This window comes from Mizuhopecten yessoensis, unplaced genomic scaffold (assembly GCF_002113885.1).
Source record: "Mizuhopecten yessoensis strain PY_sf001 unplaced genomic scaffold, ASM211388v2 scaffold733, whole genome shotgun sequence".
Lineage (NCBI taxonomy): Eukaryota > Metazoa > Mollusca > Bivalvia > Pectinida > Pectinidae > Mizuhopecten > Mizuhopecten yessoensis.
The window spans coordinates 111,076-137,260 of record NW_018403694.1 but is presented as its reverse complement, the minus strand read 5'-3'; the positions used below and the strand labels follow the sequence as shown (position 1 = coordinate 137,260).

The following is a 26,185-nucleotide window of genomic DNA, read 5'->3' as shown; positions in this document are numbered from 1 at the left end:
AATGAGTGAAAAATTGACCCAAATACACACCAAGTCTTTATAATTAATGTATTTTACATTTTACAATAATTTGATCCTGATAAGAGTTGTCTACCTTGAAAAGAATCGGAACTTTTTGCCGAGGGATAGAATTTTACAATGACACTTATTTTCTTTATTAGACCAAAAACGACGGAAATAAATTAAATTACTATATTTAATTGTCAATTTACTGTCCTTTATGGAACAAAATTACTCTCAATCATGTACACTTTGGACATCATTTCATAGCCCGCTTACGCATGCTATATTTACATGTCCGGTACATAGGTAACCTTAGGCTGCTATCGCATGGTATGCCGTTATCACGTGCATGCACATGCACTTGCAATTTATAGGAATCTTGATATTTTACAAACCACTATTTTTGTTATTGTAATTGCATTTGTGAAACAATTTATCTGACAGAGCGTAACTCGAAACAACAACAAAAGTCGTAGCGACCAAGAGCTTGTGAACTACTTTTAGCACGTGATACGTACAGGTGAGGTCGGTAAACAAAACACATCAGTCGGCATTCCATGCGCCTCATATACGACCTTCTGTAAGTCCTCTGATCTGATGTCTGTGTCTTCCCGGAGTTAATTAATGTCTTTGTATCATGAGCTTTATTTCTGAAGTACGTGTGATTACACATTTCCAAGATAAGTTTCGATGTTGACATATCATCGTCACGCACGTGTACTATTGCTTACCCTGAGTTACTATAATTTACACTACGATAATGGAATGCCAAATATGCAATACGGAAATGACGACACAGAATACGAAAAGAAAAACATGTGTATTACGAAGGGTGGGAAGTCCTTAAGTCTGGACTAGTATTGAAAATATTTAACTAGTCCGACTGGAGTAGTGCCAATTTTCCTCCAAAATAATGGAAATATTATTAATGGTATATATTTTGCACTATAAAGCTTGTCACAAGTTCTAATCTTATCGTAAAATACGGTATTCGTCGAAGTTTCGATGAGCGATCGCGAGACTGGGTTCCAGATTCTAGTAGTTCCCGAACATTACGTCCGGTTTATAACCACGTGAACCATGCCGATGTTGCTGAACATAGTCATTACGTCCGGTTTATAACCACGTGAACCATGCCGATGTTGCTGAATATAGTCATTACGTCCGGTTTATAACCTCATGAACCATGCCGATGTTGCTGAACTTAGTCATTACGTCCGGTTTATAACCACGTGAACCATGCCGATGTTGCTGAACATAGTCATTATGTCCGGTTTATAACCACGTGAACCATGCCGATGTTACTGAACATAGTCATTACGTCCGGTTTATAACCACGTGAACCATGCTGATGTTGCTAAGTTGGAGGAAAGGTTCAAAACCAGCTAAGCCTGTCTGTGAACAGACAAAAAAATTGCTCCAACACGAAAGAAAGATTTACGGGTCTGGCTAGTGCTTAAAGGCTCGATGGAAACAACAATAATAGAGGGCGGAGTTCTCTCACGGGCCCGAGAGCGAAGCTCTCCCTATAGGTAACACGTATGTAAGAAAAATAAAGATTATTCACAATATCTATGGAACTGAAAAACTTGTCTTAACATGGCCGCCAGTCGCACGCGCTGTAGTCTCCGCCATCTTGATCTCGAAACAAGTTCTCGTTTGCCGAATCTCGAACAAACGTTACATTTTTGTAAGATTTAAAACTTATATCTAACTATAGGATACTTAAATAGTAGATACTTTCCGGTTAATGATGTAAATTCTCTTGACATAACGTTACCAATGGTAGAAAAATTATTGTATCGGCAGTGTAGTCTTGTTCAATCAGACGCTTGCGCAGACAATAAGAGTCTGGTTGAACGAGACTATCACGCAGAGTTTCGGTCCTTGCACTCCCTAAGATAACTCTGGGTAGAGATTGCACTGGTATATATTTAGAAAACGGAATATCAACAAAACAACATGCTGGTTGTCAACAAAAATGGAGTTTATCACAGTGACGCAAAATGATAGGATAAAAAAACATACCAATATGAAGGATTTTTTAATAGATATTTTGCACGAAAAAAAACAAGAAAAAAATTGAATCCATACTGTAACATTTTCATTTTTGATTACTATATCTCACAGCTATTTTTTTTTTATTCATAAAAGAAAATCTGCTGTTTTACAAATCTGCACAATTTAAAAAACAATTCTATACAGCTTTATGTGCTGAACTGATTCAATTTCAAATTGAGGAAACAATACATTTTCTCTATTGCTAAAACTATACATAAAGCAGAGACATATAAAGCATGTAGTCAGTAAGTTGCTGAAACAAATGTATTCATCCACAATATATACATATAGATCTATTGACTCTCTTGGCTGGAATGATGGGTATTGAAAAATGACAAAAATTGTGATTTCGCATATTCTTCTTATTTTTAATAGAAACTTCATATAAATCCAGTTTTTATAGCATTTACCAAATTATTTCTTTTACACATAAAAAGGACAAAATTTATTGTAAAATACTATGCATAAATTCTCTCTGGATACAATATTTATAAATCATTGAAGTTAAGTTTGAAGTAATCCAAAGGGCTTATTCGTAAAGATATATATACATACGCAAGAATAGGTCCTCTACATCAGCGTTATAAATAATGATAAATAATAAACAAATAATAATCTTTATTTAACGTCGTGTACAATTGTCAACAACAAACATAGGCTCTGTAGAGCTTTTGTTATGACGCCGCTAAGGGAACAAATGGTGTTTTCGTGGTGGAGGAAACTCACGGGGGAAAACCACCGTGCCATCGGAGGGATAACAACTAACCCTATCAGACATCACTCTCTTGTTTCCACCACTGCTGGGGATCGAACCGAAATTGGGAGAGCGAGTGTTCCTTGTCCGCGATGTTCTGAGCTTAATTGCTGCCTTCGGCTGTCTTTAGCTGAGGGGACTATTGGGTTGTTTTTTTTATATAATAGCTATATTTTCAATTACAGTATATCAGTTCTATCTGCTTGTAATATGATGTATATGTACATGTAACTGTTCCGTTTCACCGTGTCTTCAGAAAGGAGCGGACCACTCCGAAAATTTGACAACCTAAACTTGTCCACACTGCCGCTGGAATTACTTCTTTGCCCCATATATTTATGTATATCTTTTCGTGGATATCAGATAACTATGCTTTTATACATGATTAACAATATCCATCCTAATATGTTTTATTTCAATGTCTTTGTAGAATATGCTGCATTTGATTTTTGCAATGGATTCAAGAGGTGCAAATTCAAATACTTATATAGAGTCTAATGAACCTTTCGCATTCTCACATTAATGTCATGTCATCATATGCCTAGGCGGAAAGCTTCAAGATATCAACCATCTTGTCAGCCAAAAAGAAATCAAGAAAGGAAACGTAACTGTAATATACACTGTATACATGTAGGTCTGATTTAGTCATTCAACACATCACTCAATGCTTGAAAGTACAGTACAACCTGGCTCCGCCCTCACTAACGGCCGTGCCGTAAAACATATTACTGTATTAGAGATAATTGGCTATCACGTTCCGTGCTCCGTTTCTTTAGCTTTATATTATTGAGACATTTTGCTTTGATTTCTAATAGTTTTCCAATATAGATTACAATTTACACTTCATGCTGTAAAAAAGACCAGTCTTTAATTTGGAATAGCAATTTCACAGTTGGACTATTAAAAGTATGGGTTCACTAGTCCAAATGACTAGTAAGGAAAATAGTTAACGTGACAGACTGCAGAATTGGTCCTCATTTGTTCGTAAGTTCTTACATTTAATTGAATGTTTGTGTTGCATAAACCTCTAGTCAGAAATAAAATCATAAGAAATATGAAGTAAGGAAACTGTTACCTCAGGCTGCCAAACATCCCCATGAAACCAATAACTTTTTGTCCACATGAACGGAAAAGACGACTGAAACCACCAAGCGCCATGTTGTCTTCGAAATGTTTCGTGTTTTTCTAATATGCTCGAGGCATCCGAATAATCAAACGTCTTGATGATTACCTCAAGTTTACGTGACATTCCGGCAATCACGATCTCAAATATGCTTAAAGGCTAATGAGACAAACGGAAATTCCCGAAGTCAATCCGAGTACGGCGGAAAGTAACGATACCTGCGTCTCGTGTTTATTGCAACTATTAGCAACGGCTGTCATTACCAACGAGAGAAGGGATCTGTTGAGGAAAACATATTCATTGTAGTTTGTGCGAATTGGGCAACCAGGTCGTTAGGATTTCAAGAATTGGAATGCAGGAATGAAACTGATTTAGAATTTGAAATTACATAGACTGAGATTTCGCACGCCAAAAGGCCAGAATGGCGTCGGATTTAGAACTCGGCGATAGCCGAGTGGAGTTCGTAGCTGACTATGTGATCAAAACACTGAAAGTTAAACCTGACAAGTTTTCAAAAATGTACAGTCAAGAGGAAACAAAGATGATGTTCATGGATTTTTTTGACAAAGCGGACATTTTTTCTTTGGTGGTTATATCATCAGGCAGCGGCGCTTTGAGTGTCCAGTATGAATGGCCAACGAATCCAAAAGCTAAAGCGTGCTACTTCGTGAAGAGGGGGCGAGACGGTATTCAGAAAGACACAGATTTTAGAAAAAGTTTCATTTATGGTGATTTGTCATATGCGCCATTGGATCAACTATCTGCATTTGTTGATGAGGTAATTGATAAGAAAAAGATGAAAATGCTTTATTATATAACATACATATATAGTTTAAACGTCGGACTTGTAATAGGCTATGGATTGAGGAAATGCATGAAGAAATTAAAGAGCTAAAATGCTTTTAAGTTTTAACACTGGTCACTGTCTGGTGTAAAGTATTTTTTTTATGATTGCCTAATAATACTACAGGGTATAGTTCATAAATAGTACATATATCTATGACGCCAATTGAAAGCTGTGAGCTTCTTGTGGTGCGTTTGAATATATGTTAAAATACTTGTTAAAAACACTTCACTTCCGGTGCGTATAGATAGACCTACCAATGTCAGGAATAACAACTTGCGCGGAATTTTGTTGGGTGATCCGACCAGAATTTATTCAGTCTGTTCTTAAAAGTGTCCAAAGTTGTAGAATTGACCACATTATTGGGGAGACTGTTCCACAACTCTATTGCTAAATAAGTTACTATGTATGGCCTTATTTGTTCTCCTCTTGAACAGCTTTCTGCTATTTCCTCTTGTTCCAACCGGGCGCGCTCTTATGAACATTTTGTCCTGACCTACAATGTCAATTTCCTCCATAATTTTGAATAATTCGATCACATCCGCTCTGATACGTCTGTATTCTAGCGTTGGAACCCCTTACTTAGCAGTCTTTCGGGGTAGCTCAGGTCTTTGAGACATGGCACTAATCTGGTTGCAAAACGTTGAACAAGTGCGGTGACCATGTGACCGTTGAATATTCCAAATGTGGTCTTACCAAGGATTTGTAGAGTGTTACAAACATGTTTTGGTCGATGAACGTAAATGTTCTAAATATTAGTCCCAAGTTCCTTTTGATATGTGTTCGTTGAACTTCAGTTTGTTATCAATAATTACTCTTTTTCATTTGTGACAGTCTTAATATTTGTAGTCAACTGGTCTTGTTCGATGTTCAGTTTCATGAGCCAAGTGTTAGTCCAAATGCATACAGAGTCCAGATCCTTCTGTAGGCTATCACGATCCAAGTCACTTCCAACTTTCCTGTATATTTTGGAGTCGTCTGCAAATAGTTTGGTTGAGCTACTGATGTTGTTTGGAAAGTCATTGATGAAGATCAGAAACAGAATAGGTCCAATTACACTCCCCTGTGGGACCCCGCTGCCGCTGGTGCCCTGTGTTTGTGATGATATAGAGCAATTGATGACGACTTGTTGTTTAAAGTTATGGAGAAATCCTTGTATCCAATTTAGTACTGCACCTCCAACACCATATGATTTGAGTTTGTGTAAAAGTCTCCTATGGGAAACCTTGTCGAAGGCCTTGCAGTAGTCTAAGTAGATGATGTCAGTTGAATCTTCATTGTCTAAGGCCTCTGTCCAGTCCTCCAAACATTCCAGTAATTGAGTGGTACAGGATCTTCCTTTTCTAAATCCATGTTGGCATTTAGTATACTACGAATGTTGTCAAGTTTGGACACATTTTATTGAGATATTGATGTATTTACTGCATGTAATATTTATTCAATAATGTTTATTTACTTTTCACAAATTATGAAATAAATCCATCCATTTTTCTATTTATAGATTACAAAACTTTATCAATTGTAAATGTTCTAAAACAGGTCTCTGTTTTCTAACAGGTACTAGTTCCTCTGCTATCAAATGACAGGAACCATGAACAATGGCCCCAGGTGGTATCAAACGATGTTACTCGTCATGTGCACAATCTGAAAAGCAATGTGTATGTGGTGTCTGGTCAGGCCAAGGGGAAAACACTGTTGCCTCTACCAGTGGGAGCAGAGAGGGTTGAACAAGCTGACGATGATAAGTAGGTTTAAACAGCAAATTATGGTTTAAAATGTTTCATCATATGTATTTCTCAATCAATAAATTGTGCGTGTTTCAAAGTTAGATTTTGATTTGTCAATGAATATATAGATATTATAATAGTCTTTTACACCTTGAATGCTAGATTTGGACTAGTGAACGAAGTATCATTATAAACGCTGAGTCTTTTAATGATTGAAAATCTAATATATGGCTATAGTCTTTTTATTTTTTTAATTTTTGTGGAAGGATTCACAGAAACATGTATACATAATATTTTGTATGCTGTTAACACTAATTCTGTATACAGTGATTTTTTGCTCAGTTTTACAGCAGAATGCAGGACGCTGTTTCCTCTAGCTAAAAAGTGCCATACTTCCCCCAAATTACCAAAATATGAAGAATATATTCCCAATTTCAATAAGGCCAAAATAAAAGATGTCTGTTTAGGGTTCCCGACCGACCCTAGCTTCCCCCCCCCCCGACCCCAAAACTTTTTGATGGAAAAAAAACCTGCTGATTTTCGAATTTTAAAAGGTTCCTTGTCTTTCAAAATGACTTCCAACTCCATGTTGGCACTAAATGTCATCATATGGAGCACAATTTGCCTCCAAATGAACATTTTTTATGTAATTCTTTGTTTGACATACAATAATAGGGTCATAATCACATGACCACATGGTACTCAAAAATATACAAAAAACAAAACAAAAACAAAACAAACGACCTAACTACCCTTGTTTTTTTGCCCATGCAACCCTAAACAGACTATTATTTATTTTTTACCTAAGAATAATGCTTTTTCCCCCAATTCATAAAGGAACAGGCTGCTGTTGTATATATATGATGTGTTGTTTACTAAGTGTCTGTTTATGTGCCATATATATAGATTAACGTCACGCTACCACAATTGGTACACTACCCAAATTGGTACACGGTCAGAAAATTGTTCGAATAGTACTTTAAAATTAAATTTGAGCATTTTCCATTAACAGTATAACAAAATAGACATTTAACAGCATTTCTGCCGAATAGTTTTGTTTTCAGGAACACTTTAAGAGTACACGATGACTTCAAAGTAAACATATCGGAAAACCAGTAAAAATGACGTATGTCGACGAAACTTTGGAGGATTTTCAAGGGGTTAAATATAAGCATGTTTAAATGTTGATTTCTGGTCCTTCTATTCGGATAATATAAAAGTGAATATATACAATTATAGTTCAGTGTGGTATCTATAAAAGCAATATATTTTGTTGTAATCGGCACATCAACTTGTAGAAATATAAACAATTTCCATAGCCTGTGATATGGTGTACCAATTTGGGTATTATTTACGGCCGAAAAACGGACGAAATCTCACTCCGAGTTTAGCGATCTATTTTCAAAAATAAATTACTTAGATATAAATCTTTTCCTGAAAATGAACCACCATAGGTAGTCTTTGTCAAGAATCAAGAAACATTCCAGATACAAGATCTCAATTTTTAAAGATCACTAAAAAACTGTCAAAATTGTACCAATTGTGGTAGCGTCACGTTATGTGTATTGCATATATATGCTGTATATGATGTGCAACATGTATGATATATATTCATTCTTATAGTATCATAAATTGTTGAGAAAATCAGCACTTCAAATTCATTTTCTTGGTATGGCAATCATTGCTTTACATTCTTGGTAAGTCCTTCAATGTTTCAGATTTTTGGCTAGTCAAGCTTTGCTTAAGGTTATAAGTAACTATATATCTGCTTCATAATACATGGTGATCATGACTCAAATTGAGCCAACATATGGTACAGGTTGTTGGTAAGTCAATCTTTGATTCAGATTATCAAAATGTAAAGGTCCGATCATGAAATTGCATGGAATTTTGATTTTTGGCTTGTTTCTTCTACCAACTAGGGATTCCTTTGACAGAACATTGATTCATGCAATTGAGTCTGTGATCATTGAGTGGACTCACCAAATCAGAGACGTCCTCAAGAGGGATTCTGCCCAGCCCATCCTTGAAGGTCTCCACCCAACACCATTTGTGGAAATTGAGTTTTGGAAAAACAAGGCGACCAATTTGGAATGTATATATGACCAGGTAACAGATTTATTCGGCTCACATAGTGAATCAATATAAAGAGCCATTTATATTAACATATATCATAAAAATGTGTCTTGTGTTTCTGAAAAGTCATAATGGTAGGTTTATTTTTATTTGTGCTTTTTTATCATTGTTTACAAAATAAATGTACTTTCTGCCTACAAAACTCTTAAAAGACAAGAAACCTGTTTTTTAACAAAGTTCATTTACAAAAAATGTACAATTGAATTAATGTAATATGCAATGATGCATCATAACAGATTTTGTTTATATAATTTCATTTCGGGAATATATGGGAAATGTGACCAAATTTCAACCAAACATTTTACCCCTACAATAAAATATTATAGTTATATATAACAGGTATGCAGACCAGTATTTTGAAATTGTTTGTATTATGATATAGTTGATAAAGGAGTAGTTAATTAATTTCTGCTATATGTCTTTTCCTTCTTTCTGCAACAGCACTAAAAACGTATTGTATGTTATGTTTTCTTAGCTTCGGGACTCAAAAGTCAGAAAGATGGCAGAGTTATTGGAGCGGACTCAGAGTAGCTATTTCCCTACTTTCAAAGACATCTTCAGAGATGTAGTGGCTGGTACGTTTAACAAATATAATATTAAAAAAACTTTTTTTTAGACATCATTTATAAAATAAAATGCCATTTCCTAAGGTAATTTTTATAAATGATCCATACATTATTTTGAAGTGAACTTAGATAATAATTTAACAGTTAATTTAATTTTCTTTAATACACATAATGTAAATGTCACATGTATATATATGTTTTCAGCCCTTACTGAAGCACAAGATATCAATATGTACATGACACCACTGCGTCACCATTTTGAGGACTATGAACAGGCTGAATTTGATGAGAGCATTCCATTACTGGCCCCTATGATGCAGACAGTGTGTCTGGTCTGGTCTCACTCTCAGTACTACAACACACCAGCTAGGATCATCGTCTTGCTGAAGGAGATGTGTAACATGATGATCAATTTGGTGTGTATAATTATTCTTTACATTGTATAAACATCATCAGCTTATTCTAAACTGTATAAGATGCTCAATCTTGCCAATCTAAGGATAAGCATTATGACCATTCTTTGAGGAGTGTAGTGAGAGGAACATATCCTAAGAATTTTCCATGTTTTAAAACCATGTCTGTGAAGGGATCATCATTCCAATTGTCTAGCTATATACTGATTATACTTTTGTACCCTAACACCTTCTCAGTCAAAACCCTCTGATGCCCCTGACGACTTTCTCATTCTTTCCATGATGTTCGAATTGTGTTTAATCTAAAGAAAATTGTTCAATTATTAAAGGAAACAATTTTTATTTTCAAACTAGGATAACTCTATATCACTAATATTTTATTATTTTGTTCTGTAGAGGGATCAGAACACCATCTATTGAGTCTTAACAATTTTTTTGTTTTATGGAAACTTGTCAGTGAAATATCATCACACTAAATCTCCCACATCAAAAAAGTCATCGTAGGTAAATCTCCAACATTGGCATCTCTGGAGGTTGACAACTCAGATTGAATCGTGATTTCAACTCTATCGTATATAAAGTACATTATACTTAGTGCTAAGAAGTCATTTTGTAAACGCAGCTCAGCAGTTCTTCCAGTCTTGTCCGATTTAATTTTGTGTGTGTGTTTGACAGCAAATTTATTTAAGCATTAGACAAAAAATATTACAATTTTATCCTGAAAAGTACATTTCTTAGTCAGGTTACATGGGATAAACAATTATACATGTGTAGCATAACTTGACTCGGTCGATCATCAGTGACCAGCTGGTAGCTCAATTGGTAGAGTGTCTGTCCAGAGTTTGTGTTGCCCCGGGTTTTTTCTAAACTAAATAAACTTCATACGTGCTTGCCTCACAGAGTCACAAAAGGCCATTAATTAGTTATATGTTTGTAAGAAGATTGCCATCATGGCATTTTATATAGGCAAGGTTTTGAAAAAAGAAACCATTAAATCTTATTCTGTTGCTTCTTGATTCCCATTTTACTTAAAGTATGCAGTGCTCCTGTAATGACAAAAAGTAATTCCCATGGAAATTATACTGAAATATGAAAAACCCTTGTGGGCAAATAGATGCGGTTTATCAACATGAGGAGTATAGAAAAAAACAATGTTCTGGTAATGCTGTAAACATACATATTTTAGCGCTTTTCATGCTTTAATTATTGTGCTAAGTAAGGAATGCGCAAATGGTCATTCTTGTACATGTCTATAGTATTTTCTTTGTGTGCCCCAATTCATCAGTGTACTTAACTATTAAAGTTTGATCATAGATATGCTAAAATTTGAGTGTGCCAATATAAGTATGTTTACAGCAGTAAACATTTTATTTATTAAGGTTTTCATTTATATTTTTTTCTGTAAACTTGTAGGCATCAAACTACTTGGAACCTACAGAGATCTTTAAGGGAGAACTGGAAGAAACAATTGAAAAAGTACGCAAAGCTTGCGATGTTCTGAATGCCTTTAAGGCCACCTATGAGGACCATAAGAACAAACTGAAGAGCTACTTTCCAGAGGGAACTGAACCAAGGCTATGGGAATTTGCTCCCAAACTAGTATTTGCAAGATATGACAAATTCCTTGAGAGAGTCGAAACTGTGAAGGTAATTTAAGAAATATTATTTGTCGTCGTTGGCATCTTTTGGTCAAAAAGGGTTGGTTAATATAATAACAATGACTGAACACATTTTTATAAAGACATCATAACCATTTTTTACGGGAAATTTAATAGTTAACCACACCAGAATATTCAAAGATTTATTACATACAGTGGAATCTGTATTAAGTGACTTATGAACAAGGGAAATTCAAAGATTTATGACATACAGTGGAATCTGCATTAAGTGACTAAACAAGGGAAATTTAATAGTTAACCACACCAAAATATTCAAAGATTTATTACATACAGAGGAATCTGTATTAAGTGACTTATGAACAAGGGAAATTCAAAGATTTATGACATACAGTGGAATCTGCATTAAGTGACTAAACAAGGGAAATTTAATAGTTAACCACCCCAAAATATTCAAAGATTTAATACATACAGTGGAATCTGTACTAAGTGACTAAAACAAGGGAAATTTAATAGTTAACCACCCCAAAATATTCAAAGATTTAATACATACAGTGGAATCTGTACTAAGTGACTAAAACAAGGGAAATTTAATAGTTAACCATATCAAAATATTCAAAGATTTATTACATACAGTGGAATCTGTTTTAAGTGACTAAACAAGGGAAATTTAATAGTTAACCACACCAAAATATTCAAAGATTTATTACATACAGTGGAATCTGTTTTAAGTGACTAAACAAGGGAAATTTAATAGTTAGGTAACCACACCAAAATATTCAAAGTTTTATTACATACAGTGGAATTTGTATTAAGTGACTAAACAAGGGAAATTCAAAGATTTATTACATACATTGGAATCTGTATTAAGTGACTAAACAAGGGAAATTCAAAGATTTATTACATACTGTGGAATCTGTATTAAGTGACTAAACAAGGGAAATTTAATAGTTAGGTAACCACACCAAAATATTCAAAGTTTTATTACATACAGTGGAATCTGTATTAAGTGACTAAACAAGGGAAAATTAAAAAAAAAACGGTCGTTTAATAAAGGTTGAACATAGTTTGTACAGAATTACACAACCGACTATAACCAAACGACTCCTTATTCAGTTAACTGTAAACAGACCACCACCCCAAGCCCAAATTTACACTTGTATGTACAGGTAGTTTAAAACAACATCCTTCAACAGGTCAGGTGAATAACTTAACAATAGTCGAGTGATAATTATGACAGTATAAACAAACAACTAGGAGTGTTTGAGAAGAATTGTCATTTCACTCAGAACAAAATATTGCAAAAGACCTGTTGAAGTTCTCAAATTACACGACTGGGTTTTCGTTAATAACCATGATTTAAGCAAACTTTTTATGAAAGATATTGTCGGTAAAATTATAGCAGTTTCTGTGGTGGTCCAACAGATGGGTTCACATATATAATTCCTTTCTTTTACGATCAAAACTGAAAAGAGAATTCAGTTAAAAAATTGAGCTTAATAAAGCTGACAGCATATTGCCTAAAAACAGACTAGTATTATTGTCGTTAGTACTTTGGCATTGAGAAGTTCAGGGATGTTATCAAAGGCTTTTGATATTGATGAGGAATTAGAAACGATATGTGTGCTAACATAAACATGTTTAATGTGCAGTTTAGCTGATATTGAATGTTAATTTCGCGCGAGAGTGCTGTCATGAACATCTCTTAACAGACCCGATTTCAAGAATGAAAACCCGCCAGTGTACTTCATCCAATCAGATGGAGGATATCGTAAGGTTAAAGGCTATGTTGCCTAGCAGGACACTCGCATAACCAAAATGGTCCGGAGATCTCCTCCTACATATTGCGACGGATTTTTTTGAAACTTAGTAGGCTAAATAATCATGATATGAAATTGTGTCTCCCTTAAAAGAATTTTGATTCGATGATTTTTGCAAAAGTTGTTGCCCTTTGTTCATTTCAGTATTTGATTTTTGGTCCGAAGATCTCCTCCTACATATTGCGACGGATTTTGTTGAAACTTAGTAGGCTAAATAATCATGATATGAAGTTGTGTCTCCCTTAAACGAATTTTGATTCGATGATTTTTGCAAAAGTTGTTGCCCTTTGTTCATTTTAGTATTTGATTTTTTGTCTGGAGATTTTCATCTACATTTTTTTTATAGCATGTCAGCTTACCACTCTTAGAATGATGCAGATCTTATTTCAATGTAAGAAAGTATATAACACTATATGGCATTTGATGGGCGTATATTGTTCCACCGGCGGTACTCTTGTTCCGCTGTTGCAATGATGATTACCCCCAAATATTGCCCCATTATTGGCTTATAATGTTATATAACAGGTGGAACTCAACAGGGTCTGTACCGCATGACACAGGTTTACCAAGTTTGAACTTTTCTTCATTGCATGCATGATAAATCAAAAAGACCATGAAACAGGAATGAACTGATTTTGGGATTTAAAACTTGAGTAAACCAATCTTTTCTGGTATGTGTCTGTATATATTTGTTCAGTAGTTTTACCCTAATATCACTTCTCATTTGTCAGAGTGAAAACATGATATTAACCAAAATGTGACATTAAAAGAGAGGATAGTGTTTACATAACATGTCCAGGTGTGACAGCAGATCACAGGGGCATGAACCATGGGTTCTGATAATTACCATCATTTACCTGTGATTTTCATGTGACACTGGCCAAAATAAAGTGATATTAAGTGAAATCCACATTAAAAAGGGTATTGATGATGATAACAGATTAAATAGCAGGAAAAAAGGTGCCATGCAATGGGTGGTGACATTAATTAAGCAATTTGATATTAAATGAAATTTACTGTATTAACCAAATAGCAATGGTATATACAGTTGTGTGACCGCACAACGCACCAAAAACACTGTGCATACGTCGTTCACACCGTCCGCACATCGTCCACACATGGTGCGCATAACTGTGCGATTTGACAATCGTTCGCCCTGTTGTGCGCTTCTCTCCGCACAACTCTGCGATTTGGTACAATTTGTTGATCAATATTACGTAATGAAAAAATACGGTAAATAACAATTTGATGAGTGACCAGAGTTTTACCTGGCCTTTGTCTGACATATAGAGCTGATATGTGATACTGTATGACCATTATGAAAACACAACTGGACGATTAATCTTTGCTATTTGCATTCGCTTTATAGCTCCCCTTCACCTGGTTTTCACACCTTGGCGAGTTACGTAAGTGCCCAGGGCAGGGGAAAACTACGGTCCAGGTTTAAGTGGCTATGTTTACCTGTGTTGCTGAGACTGTGTTGTAATTTTACATATGTCGATTAATTAAGTCCTTTAAAAACACCGAAATCACCATTTCTAAATTTAAGAAAGTATAGACAGAAAGATAAACTTATAGATGTAGCTTGAATAAACACGAAACCATATTTATTGTTAAGCCATTCCTCTATTTACACCAACCGTGATTGTTATCGCATAACGTTCGTCGATCGTCCGCACAAATGTGCGCAAGCAATGATAGTCCAATTTTTTTATCGTTCGCACTTCGTGCACACATCGTTCACACACTGTGCACACATCGTGCGCACACCGCACATCGTGTAACATTGTGCGATCCCACAACTGTACATGCTTCTCTGGATTGGACAAAAATGGGCAGCATTGGTGGTGTTGAGGCATCAAATTTAGCAGGATGTACATGGTCCCTCGCTCAGGAGAAGGCATTGTTAAAGATTCTGAACCTGCTCTGTGAAATATATTTTTATAGGTCACAGCAGTTCTTTGCTGCATTTAAAACAGCATTGTTAAGTAGCTATATATAGATATTGATAAATATGGTGTATATTTACAGTTTCCTTTAAAAAAAGTTGTGTTCATTTTAAGGAATTGATGGAGACTGCTCTGGAATTCATGAAGCTGGAGAAAATAGAATTAGGTGGAATCAAGGGTAAGATGCTCAGTCAACAAGTCGTACAGCTGTTTGAAGAGTTCAATGCCCAATACAAGGTGTTCACAGAGAAGAACTACGACTGTCTTGACCCAGCGAGTAATGTGAGTTGGCACTTTTTATCTTTCTTTTTCTTTTTTTAAATGAAGACTCAATATAAACAATTAGCCTGTAATATTTTACCATACCCTTATCATCCCATACATTGCTTTCTTATAGCCTGATTTTACTAACAGTCATCTCTGACTAATTAATTTTGTCCCCGTTGTGGTCAGCAGTAAAAGCAGGTTTTTACTTTACCAGCAAAAATGTATGTTAAAATAAAAATGATGAAAACCTGGCATCATACTTTTGAATTTTGATTATTTTGTCTTGAAATACACATATATATATTGAAGATGTCTCTTTCCACTTTTTGATGTAAATATGTGTTTCAGGAGTTTCATGATGACTACAATTCTTTCTTGGAGAAAGTGTTTGACTTTGATAGAAGACTTGCTACCATCATCTGTCAAGGATTTGATGACTGTTCGGGACTGGAAGCTCAGTTTAAGGTAGGTTTATACATGTACATCATTAAGATAGCAATGTTCTGACAGAACCCTAACAGATCTGCAGCCTGACATCAGTGCATGACACAAAACATGGTTCAAACAAGGTTCAAGCCAAGCTGATAGTTAGTGTTTGTCTCACACATTCCTTTGTAATTGAATCTCTTTTTAACATCCAATAAAACAACAAACAAAAACATGTTTATTCGGAATGACATTCATCAGTTCGGTATGAATAATAATAAGTTTGTTTTTAACACAAGCAGTAACTGAAAACTTGTTTCAAAATAAGTTTTCAGTTACTGTTTGTGTTAAAATTTAGCATTTCCAAGAACATGTTTAGCTAATAATTTTGACATGCCAAGCATTTGATCTAAAACCTTATAACCTAAATGCTTCAATAACCCCAATTTCCTCTGTATATCATGTTTCCTGTATGTATACCTCTAACATCATCTGATGATTAATCTGTTTGAAGCTGCTGGACATTATGGGCAGTCTGCTGGAGAGAGAGATGATTAAGAAGGACTTTGAAGAGAAATATCCCATGGTCATTGCAACACTGCACAGAGAATTAGACATGGTTAAAGTTATCTATGATAAGCAGATGGAGGTTAAAGAAGGTACAGGCAAGGCTGCTATACACAAGAATATGCCTAAAGTGTCTGGTAGCCTGAGGTGGGCACAGGAGATTAGGGAGAGGATTACCATTCCAATGAGTAGTTTTAAACATTTGGAACATCAGTGAGTGTGCTTTCATTATTTATAGTTTTTGACAATTATCAATTTTTATGGTATGTCTTTTTCTACATACCAGATGCATTACTAAAGAACAGATATGTTCAGTTTTAAGAAATTCAAGTTCTGCTTAAGAGGTCTAGAGTACTGCTTAAGAGGTCTAGAGTACTGCTTAGGAGGTCTAGAGTACTGCTTAAGAGGTCTAGAGTACTGCTAAAGAGGTCTAGAGTACTGCTAAAGAGGTCTAGAGTACTGCTAAAGAGGTCTAGAGTACTGCTAAAGAGGTCTAGAGTACTGCTTAGGGGGTCTAGAGTACCGCTTAGTAGGTCTAGAGTACTGCTTATGAGGTCTAGAGTACCGCTTCGGAGGCCTAGAGTACTGCTTAAGCGGTCTAGAATACTGCTTAGGAGGTCTAGTGTATCGCTTAGGAGGTCTAGAGTATCGATTGGGAGGTCTAGAGTACTGCTTAAGCGGGCTAGAGTACTGCTTAGGAGGTTTAGAGTACTGCTTAGGAGGGCTAGAGTACTGCTTAAGCGGTCTAGAGTACTGCTTAAGAGGTCTAGAGTATCGCTTAGGAGGTCTAGAGGACTGCTTAGGAGGTCTAGATTACTGCTTAAGCGGTCTAGAATACTGCTTAGGAGGTCTAGTGTATCGCTTAGGAGGTCTAGAGGACTGCTTAGGAGGTCTAGATTACTGCTTAAGCGGTCTAGAATACTGCTTAGGAGGTCTAGTGTATCGCTTAGGAGGTCTAGAGGACTGCTTAGGAGGTCTAGAGTGCTGCTTAGGAGGTCTAGAGTATCGATTGGGAGGTCTAGAGTACTGCTTAAGCGGTCTAGAGTACTGCTTCAGAGGTCTACAGTACCATTTTGCCTGAACATATTTGTTTCCATTCTCTTTGTCATACATATAACCATTTAATTTTCACTTATATCCCAGATCATTTATGTTCTGATATTGGTTATATATAGTGCATCTTCACATTTCAGTAAATGAATAATAAATTAATTTAAATTTGACAATTTACATCATATGGCTGTCTGATGTCATCTAAACCTGTTCTGATTACAACAGATGTATGCAGTCGGAAGATGCAAAGTTGGTTTTCACCAAATATGAAGAAATGTTGCAACTTCTCAGTGGGTAAGTGTTGAGTGTTTTCTGTATTTCTGGAGTGCAGTTTCTATTTCTTATTAACCAAGTTGTTAAGAAGTTAATTATCAAGTTTATACTTCACAAAATTGTAATTATTATTATTCATTGCTTAAAAAGGCTAAGTATACTTAAACTATCAGTATCAATAAACATTCTGCCCTGTTGTCTCTATTGTCCAACCAGTCACTTAAAATTGGCTGTTCAGTGAATTTTGACAGCAGTTGACTATTAAAACAAATGACTTCCACCCCAAGTGCACATTTACAAATGCATTTTTCAGGATGTTTGAGACAGTGTTGTTCAACAGAACAAGTGGTTGGTTGAATAAGCATCAGACGATGATTGCTTCAATGCACAACTGTTTTTCATCAGTATCCACAATTCAGTTGTGTATTTGAGACTCCAGACAGTCTGGTGAAGATTTGACCAAAAATATATAAATATACTTTATTGTTAAGCTGACAGTGCAAGTTAAAAAGCTTTCAATTCAGATTTAAAAAAGAAATCTGGTTTTGAGATCTCCCCCATTTATTCCATCTATTGTTTCTAAGGAAGTGCCGACATTTTAGTTTTTCCTTGCTTGGTAACGATTATGGATCTCGCTGGGTATAAAAAGCGCATTACCTGTCGAACCGGTTATAAATCATTCTACAACTGTCCGTCTTGCAATTCAATGCACCTCGCACCCTGATTGGCAACCGATATCAAAATTAAACTCACTCATCTGAAGACTTTCAAACACTGACAAGCTGGTTGTTACGTATAGCACATTCACGAAAATTATGTATCCGAAACAAAAGGTTTATAACTGAAAATACTTTAAAAAATCCCATATATATCATCGGTCTTATATGTGCATAGAACTACACTCACACACAAAAACTTATGAACTATTAATTAGTCTTGTCGTGTAGACGCTTTACTAGCAAAAGACGTGCAAAATGCGACACTCCCAGGTGTGAAGTCAACTATATGAAATTAGATAATTGAACCGTTCTCACTGAAATAATTGGAATTAGTATTGTTTTCACACAGGATGTTATTACTAGTTGGATATCTCAAAGGGCCATTTGTTTTGTGAATTTTTTTTGGGGCTAAGAATTGTGCATTAGATATTTTTATTGGTCATATTTCACTATTATTTCCACTTTCTTTTCTTAGATAAAAGATATCCTTGATGTGTTTCATTTCTATTTTATTCAAATGATCTGTTAAAAAATGTTGGTTCAAAATCATGAAAGTGTTCTATCTATATAGTATAGCAGTGTCACCTTACACACACGTTGAACAAATGATAACCAGTTTGACTGGTAATGCGCTTTTTATACCCAGCGAGACCCATACTTGTTATCAAGCAAGGACTATCTTAAATGTCGGCACTTCCTTAGAAACGATAGTCAGAAAAGATTGGGATGATCTCAAAACAAAACCTTTTTTTTTTTTTTAAATCTCAATTGAAAGCTTTTTAACTTGCATGGTCAGCTTTAAGAAACAAGTTACATTTTGTGTGTCAATAAAAATATATGTAGTATGTTTTTGTGTAAATATGCATTATTATTTGTGCAAAGGAGTGCTTTCATAAAAATCTCAATACAAACCCACTTTATGAATGAAAATTTACCAAATTAGTTCATCCAATCAATAGAAAGATACTCCCACAATCAAAATGGATTGACTCGACTACCTACATTTGTGTATAGTTATAAATATTGAGGCTTTGTTGTCAAATCCTCAATAGATCCATTATGCACTAAATTAATTTGGTCAAAAGCTGTTGATTGACTTTTTAAATACTTGTTTGCTGAATTTAGTTAAGCAACATTTTTTTTAGATTTCATGAGCTTAATTTTTATGTTATTAGTACATATCTTTATTATTTCCTCCAGATGGGATGAGGAAATATACAAGGAATGGGTAGCAGGTGTCAGCGAAGCCTGCTCTTTCAATCTTAGCCAGTCACTGTTGATGAGAAATGAAGAAACCAAGTTAGTGTCTGTGAACTTTGATCCCCAGCTGACAGCTGTGCTGCGAGAAGTGAAGTATTTGGATTCTCGTGAAAAGGAGGAGATACCTGAAAGTGCCAGTACTATTTTTACAAGGAATGACACTCTTTGGAAGTTTGTGACAAACTTAGATCTGACTGTACACCTGTACAACAAAGTACGCAAGACTGTTCTGGAAGTAGAGTTCCCTCTGATAGAGAGCCAGCTCCAGGACATAGATAGGGAACTGGAACAGGCTGAGAAGACCTTGAACTGGAATGGGGAAGGTACTTACACAAGACATGACTTTCTATTAGATTTTAATTATACCACAATTGACATTATCAGAAGTCATGTTGCTGCATCCTCAAACTTCTATGGGTTACATTCTCTTTACTCCTGGAAAATGACATGACAAAACTGAAGGTTCTATATACACCACCTTATAGATGATACAAGTATACTAGTTGGATCCTTTGATGTACATCAAAAGAATCATGTGGTGACATAATATTAAAACTGACTTGCTTTAAAGTCGGGTGTCACTTCTCTGTAATCTTAAAAGGACAGGTTTCAGCTTAGCAATTGGTCAGTTTTTTAGCTCACCTGGGCCGAAGGGCCATGGTGAGCTTATGCCGTACCACAGCGTCCGTCGTCTGTCCATCAGTCAACCTTTCAAATGCTTCTAGACCTGAACAGTTATGGATTTTGATTAAATTTTGCCTGGAGCATCCTTGTGCAAAGGGACTTAATTTTGTATAAATGGAGGGTGTGGGTGCAGGGGGCCAAATAGTGGATTTTTTCCATGGTTGCTTTATTATCCAGGTGAGAGATACAAGCCCTCTGGGCCTCTTGTTTATACCTGACACCAATCAAATAGCTAACTTTATGCCTTCCATGCTGCCATGATCTATCCAGGGCTACAGAGAATGTAATTGAGAGTAACCCCCTGGAATTTTGAAGATGTGTTGCTATTCGTACTCCTAATGTTCTGATCTACTTAAGAAGACATAACACAAGATTTGAATTTCTCATGTATAATTTGTGGTACCATTAAATATATATAACTAAAGTTAAATACAAATACAATTTCAGAGTCTTGCTTTTTTGTATCCCACAGGTGTATGGGAGTATATCGAAAAGACAAGAGACCATGTGATAGATTTAGAATCCAGAGTACAAAAAGCCAAAGATAATGTGGAAGAGATTAAGAAACTGATGAACACCTGGAGCAAACAGCCTTTGTTTGAAAGAAAGGAAGACAAGCATGAGACCCTCCTCAACCTCGAGGACAGGAAAGACCGTATCAACAAGCGGTACACAGAGATTAAAAACATTGGAAACAAGATACATGAGCTTCTCAAGGTAGGCAAACATGGATCAGCAACAAAAAATGAAAAATGCCCGACTAGCTTTATCTTTGTGCTTTGAAAGGGGTAGGGATTGCAGCAGTTTAAATCTAGGAAAGTGTTGTATCATTATTAAACCTCTGTAAAACTAGTTTAATACTAATGTTTATTAGTTGGAATTGGAAAGCACAAATTTGACTTTGGAACAATATGAACACATTATATATTATCACTCATGATGAATACAATTTAAAAATGATAACATAATTTTCTATTTTCAGAAAAACCTTGAGTTCTTCAAAGCAGATGCCTCTTCTGATATATGGAAGGCTTATGTTGACTATGTGGATGAAATGATTGTAGATGGATTTTATGCCACCATACACTGCAGTGTGAAATTTATGTTAGACAACACAGACAGCAAGAATAACCCTGACTCTCTGTTTGAGGCCATGCTGGAACTCCAAGCCCCAGAGATGATCTTCCAGCCATCATTAGACTATGGTGTGGCTGATGGTTTCTATGACCTTGTAGATGGACTGATTGGAGACATCTATAAACAAGCATCTCTGATACCTCGTCTGGCTGCACACAGTGGGCAGGAACACTATCAGCCCGATCTCGAGGACATGGAAGAACTGTCAGAAATGCGTCAGGAACTGATGGACCGCATAACAAACATTATGAACAAAGCCTGTGAATACAGAAATTCCTTTGATAACTACTCGTATCTTTGGACAGATGACAGGAATGAGTTCATGCGTCAGTTCCTGCTGTATAACCATGTCCTCACAACAGAAGAAATTGAGGCTCATGCTGAAGAAGGTGTACCAGAAAATCCTCCAACTCTCAAGCAATTCAAAGAACAGGTGAATTACATATAAATTGATGAAAAATCTACATTTTTAGGTCACCTGAGTCATAAGATGGCCTATTACAATTGTGTTTCATTGTGTGCTGTCCGCAAACAAGTAGAGCATGGTTGAGTATTACTGAACACTTAAGGGGAAAACCTGTTAACAACAAAGAAGTGTGTTTTTACGCACTCAGGTGTGTATAGCAACATAAATTCACTATAAGGCCTTATTTCTACCAATTTTGGGTTTGATTTGGAGGGAGATATAACGTCATTATAAAGTTCGTTCTATTACGTTACGTGGAGGTAGTTACTGAATCAGTCGCCAGTTAAGGAACACCATTGAGGGTATTACTGAATCAGTCGCCAGTTAAGGAACACCATTGAGGATATTACTCAACAGTTCTGTTATTTCTATTATCCATCAAAGGTCTATAAATTGAATCAAGCAGTTCTTAAATGAACATTTCCGTTACCTCAAGAGCTTATGATTGTTCTTTTTGTGTTTTCTTATTCCATACCTATGCATTGACATTGTCATAAGTTTTGATGTTTCCATTAATATGGAGGCTCATTGGCTTAGCCATCACTTCCTGTGTATATGCAAATATGCTAAAAATAGCGAGGTAATACGGAAGTAAACATGGGACAACAACTTCATGCAGTGGTTGATTTTTCACCCACACTGCTAGTGGACAATATTGTCAGTGATCAGGAATGCTGATGTGTTGGCACGCACATAAAACACCAACTATATAAGAATAAATGCAATTCATAAATAGTGTTCAGTAACTGTCTCTGGTTCAGTAATACCCGACCCGCTCTATATTTTCTACTTCTCCTCAGAAACCATTCTTAAAATTTTAGTGAAACTTTGGAGTAATCATCAGCCTAGATATAGTGTGGATTAATAGAATCTTCTCCTACCTTTAGAAAGTGACAGAGAAATCTCTTACCCATGGGGTGATTGTTTTTGGTTGTCTAACCCTCGGCTCATTCGTTTTTGATGACATCATAATTACCGGTGACACATTTTAATGACGTCACAGTTAAACACGTACTAATCAGCACAAGGCTATCTCCCCTAGGGGTGACACTAAGCTGATCTTTCCCGGCAAAACGGGAGACACACCGGTGAATTTAGATCAACATTTTGCAAAACGATCCTAAAATTATGAGGGTCAGATTCTAGAATAAGAGCTCTTCTGAATGCTTCAAGATTTTGACCAACACTAGGTAAAAAAAGGTATCCATAGATGATAAGGATCGGGCTCTGTTCTCACGAAAGAGTTGACTCACACAGGGGGTCCACGAAAGAGTTGACTCACACAGGGGGTTGGGCCATAAGAGATCACAGAATGCAAAGGACATTATGTAAGTTACTTGTGGACCAAACATTGATGAAATCATGCTTATGTTATGGAAATCAGAACTAATACTTAAGAGAGGGTCGTTTTCTTCTTTCACTATCTAAATAGTTGTGCTTACATGTCTTTTAATTTTCATAAATAATAATAATCCATAACATTTATAAATGTATTTTGTATTTAATATTAATGATTTTTTTATCTAACATTAATGAATTGTTTATCTTCAGATTGACACATATGAGAAAATATATGAAGAGGCTGAGCAGGTAGAACCAATTACGATATTTGAAACCTGGTTCAGAGTCAACTCAAAGCCATTCAAACAAGCTCTTCTTAACACAATCAAGAGATGGAGCTTCATGTTCAAACAGCATCTGATTGACCACGTGACCAACAGGTGGGCTAGCTATAAACATCAACAACTTTATAATTCAATATTTATGGTTTCTTTTTCTGAAAAGGATATATTCGTTTTTGTAAAATTCCCCATTCCATTGGAATTGTGTAAAACAAACCATCAGTGTATCAATAAGTAAGATGTCAATAGTTGTCTGATCTGCTGATGTATGTTGTAGCTTGCGTGAACTGGGTGACTTCATCAAGTCAACTGATGGAGGATTGACCAAGCTTGTTGAGGAGGGAGACTACACCGGACTGGTTGACTGCATGGGCTATTTATTTGCTGTCAAGGAGAGACAGGCCACTACAGATGAAATGTTTGAACCTTTGAAGCAGACAATTGAACTTCTCAAGACCTATGATCAAGAAATGCCAGAAGAAGTTCATTTGCAGCTCCAGGTAAACAATGCACCACCCCCTGCCAGTATTCACCCTCCAATGTTTTTCTTTTATTTATGTTGCCATATTGTTTCTACAGAAGAAGGTCATGTGTCTGCTTGATCTTGCAAGATCTTACAGCAATAGATCTTTCTGTACAAAGCGGATACCATATTTCAATAAATACTTGTATTTTTGAAATTTATCTGGAAATAAAGTAAATATAAGTAAATAAGTAAATATGTACATCTAAGCATGACATTTTGGTAAAGGATTTCATAACGCATAACTATTATTTGCTGTCAGGAATTGCCAGAACAGTGGAACAACACCAAAAAGATTGGCATCACCGTCAAACAACAGGTGGCACCATTGCAAGCCACAGAAGTGGCCAACATTCGCAGGAAAACAGCAACCTTTGATGTAAACCAGCACAAGTTCAGAGAAAAATTCCGAGGCATACCACCTTTCAAATATGACTGTGAAAAGGCGTACCAACATATAGACAAAGTAACTATTTACATTTCTGTATCATGTTCACTTTTTCTCCACCATTGGACAGATATCCACACTTCTGGTCAGGGAAAGATTAATAGAATCTTCCCCTACCTTGACGGTGTGACAGATATATCTCCTACCTGAGGGGTGATGTTTTTTGGTTGTCTAACCCCAGGCTCTGCCGAGGGTGAGTCAACCATAAAAAATCACCTTGAGGGTTGGAGATTTCTCTGTTACACCCTCAAGGTAGGGGGTGATTATTTTTCTCTCATCCTATTATTTCAGTCACATCTCCATGGACAGTAGTCTGCCGTGTTTTAAACAAAAACACATATGGGGTATGAATATCGTCATTCACTTTTGATGATGTCACCAATACGGTTACACATTTAAATGACGTCACAATTGAACACATCTTTATCGGCACGAGACTTTCTCCCCTAGGGAATGACAAGCTGATCTTTCCAAGCTAAAATGGAAGACACACCTGTGAAGGGTGGGAGAAATTTCTGTCTTACACCAGGGTAAAGACGGGGGAATTCCCCTGTGTCATAACAATAGTATGACCTCACATCAACAATAGCAGATCATGGAAGATAACTCGGATCTAATGGAAATTATGAAATAAACGTTTGCATTTCATGAAATTACCACTAGTATTGATGTGGAAGAAGAATAATCATTCCCAACTTAAGGAGTAAGACAGTAAAATCCCAACCCTCTTAAATGTCTGGCCTTTTGCAAAGCCTCTGGCCCTTGGTTTGAGATTTTTCTGTCTTACCTACAATGTTGGGAAGATTATATTACTAATAAGTCAAAAGATTTTAATGCATAGTGGATCTTGGAGATACCTTTTAGCAGAACTGTGTTGCATACCATCATGAATGTCAAAAAGATGCAAATCCACATTCAACACAAAAAAGAACTGTTACAAGGTGCATTCTTTTGGATCATGATAAATGGTAAACAAACAATTTTTACCAATTCATAATAGGTTTTGGTAGCATACTTTCATTTGTAATTTATTTAGAGGCTGTACAATGAAAAAGTACATAGATTAAAGGTAATTCCCTATTTTTCTGAAATTGTTAAGACTGTGTTAAAACTAATATAATTGATAATTTCAGTACCATGAAGAGATTGCTACCATGGAAAAAGAAATGAGTGACTTGTTGGATTCTGCTGGGTTGTTTGAAGTCAATGTGCCTGACTTCAAGCAATTGAAGCAGTGTCGTAAAGAGATTAAGCTACTAAAGACCCTTTGGGATTATATTGTCATGGTACGCAGCAGTGTTGATGACTGGAAGACCACACCATGGAAGTCTATCAATGTGGACCAGATGGACATGGACAGCAAGAAATTTGCCAAGGACATCCGAACTCTAGATAAGGAGATGAGGGCCTGGGACTCATATCTTGGACTGGAAAACACAGTCAAGAACATGCTGACTTCTCTGAGGGCAGTCAGCGAGCTCCAAAATCCTGCCATCAGAGACAGACATTGGCAGCAACTTATGGCAGCAACAAANCAGTCAGTGTGTTTGTTATTTATAGTCCTGGTAAAGTTCTCTGATTGTATTCAGTCAATGTATTTGTTATTTATAGTCCTGGTAAAGTTCTCTGATTGTATTCAGTCAGTGTATTTGTTGTTTCTAGTCCTGGTAAAGTTCTCTGATTGTATTCAGTCAGTGTGTTTGTTGTTTATAGTCCAAGTAAAGTTCT

General features: G+C 36.0%; 2 protein-coding genes across 4 annotated transcripts in view; one reads left to right on the top strand and one right to left on the bottom strand.

Moving 5' to 3' along the window:
- LOC110452228 (CDP-diacylglycerol--glycerol-3-phosphate 3-phosphatidyltransferase, mitochondrial-like) overlaps positions 1-4,017 on the bottom strand; it is a 79,763-nt gene extending 75,746 nt beyond the window's left edge. For 2 of the 3 annotated variants that reach the window (XM_021500608.1, XM_021500623.1), the window contains exon 1: positions 3,894-4,016. In XM_021500608.1, coding sequence (XP_021356283.1) covers positions 3,894-3,976 — 83 coding nt within the window. In that variant the 5' untranslated portion in view covers positions 3,977-4,016. Of the gene's footprint in view, positions 1-3,893 lie in introns of all 3 variants that reach the window. The other variant, XM_021500615.1, reaches the window with a different exon arrangement.
- A 156-nt stretch (positions 4,018-4,173) lies between these two features.
- The window catches only part of LOC110452219 (dynein beta chain, ciliary-like), a 100,522-nt gene continuing 78,510 nt past the window's right edge, over positions 4,174-26,185 (top strand). Inside the window, exons 1-17 of the mRNA XM_021500598.1 lie at positions 4,174-4,719; positions 6,343-6,530; positions 8,435-8,621; positions 9,124-9,223; positions 9,419-9,630; positions 11,041-11,274; positions 15,127-15,294; positions 15,628-15,744; positions 16,220-16,485; positions 17,551-17,619; positions 19,518-19,900; positions 20,734-20,978; positions 21,244-21,831; positions 23,416-23,585; positions 23,764-23,986; positions 24,272-24,475; positions 25,591-25,990. Of these exons, the coding sequence (XP_021356273.1) occupies positions 4,363-4,719; positions 6,343-6,530; positions 8,435-8,621; positions 9,124-9,223; positions 9,419-9,630; positions 11,041-11,274; positions 15,127-15,294; positions 15,628-15,744; positions 16,220-16,485; positions 17,551-17,619; positions 19,518-19,900; positions 20,734-20,978; positions 21,244-21,831; positions 23,416-23,585; positions 23,764-23,986; positions 24,272-24,475; positions 25,591-25,990 (4,111 nt within the window). The 5' untranslated portion in view covers positions 4,174-4,362. The remainder of the gene's footprint in view (positions 4,720-6,342; positions 6,531-8,434; positions 8,622-9,123; positions 9,224-9,418; positions 9,631-11,040; positions 11,275-15,126; positions 15,295-15,627; positions 15,745-16,219; positions 16,486-17,550; positions 17,620-19,517; positions 19,901-20,733; positions 20,979-21,243; positions 21,832-23,415; positions 23,586-23,763; positions 23,987-24,271; positions 24,476-25,590; positions 25,991-26,185) is intronic.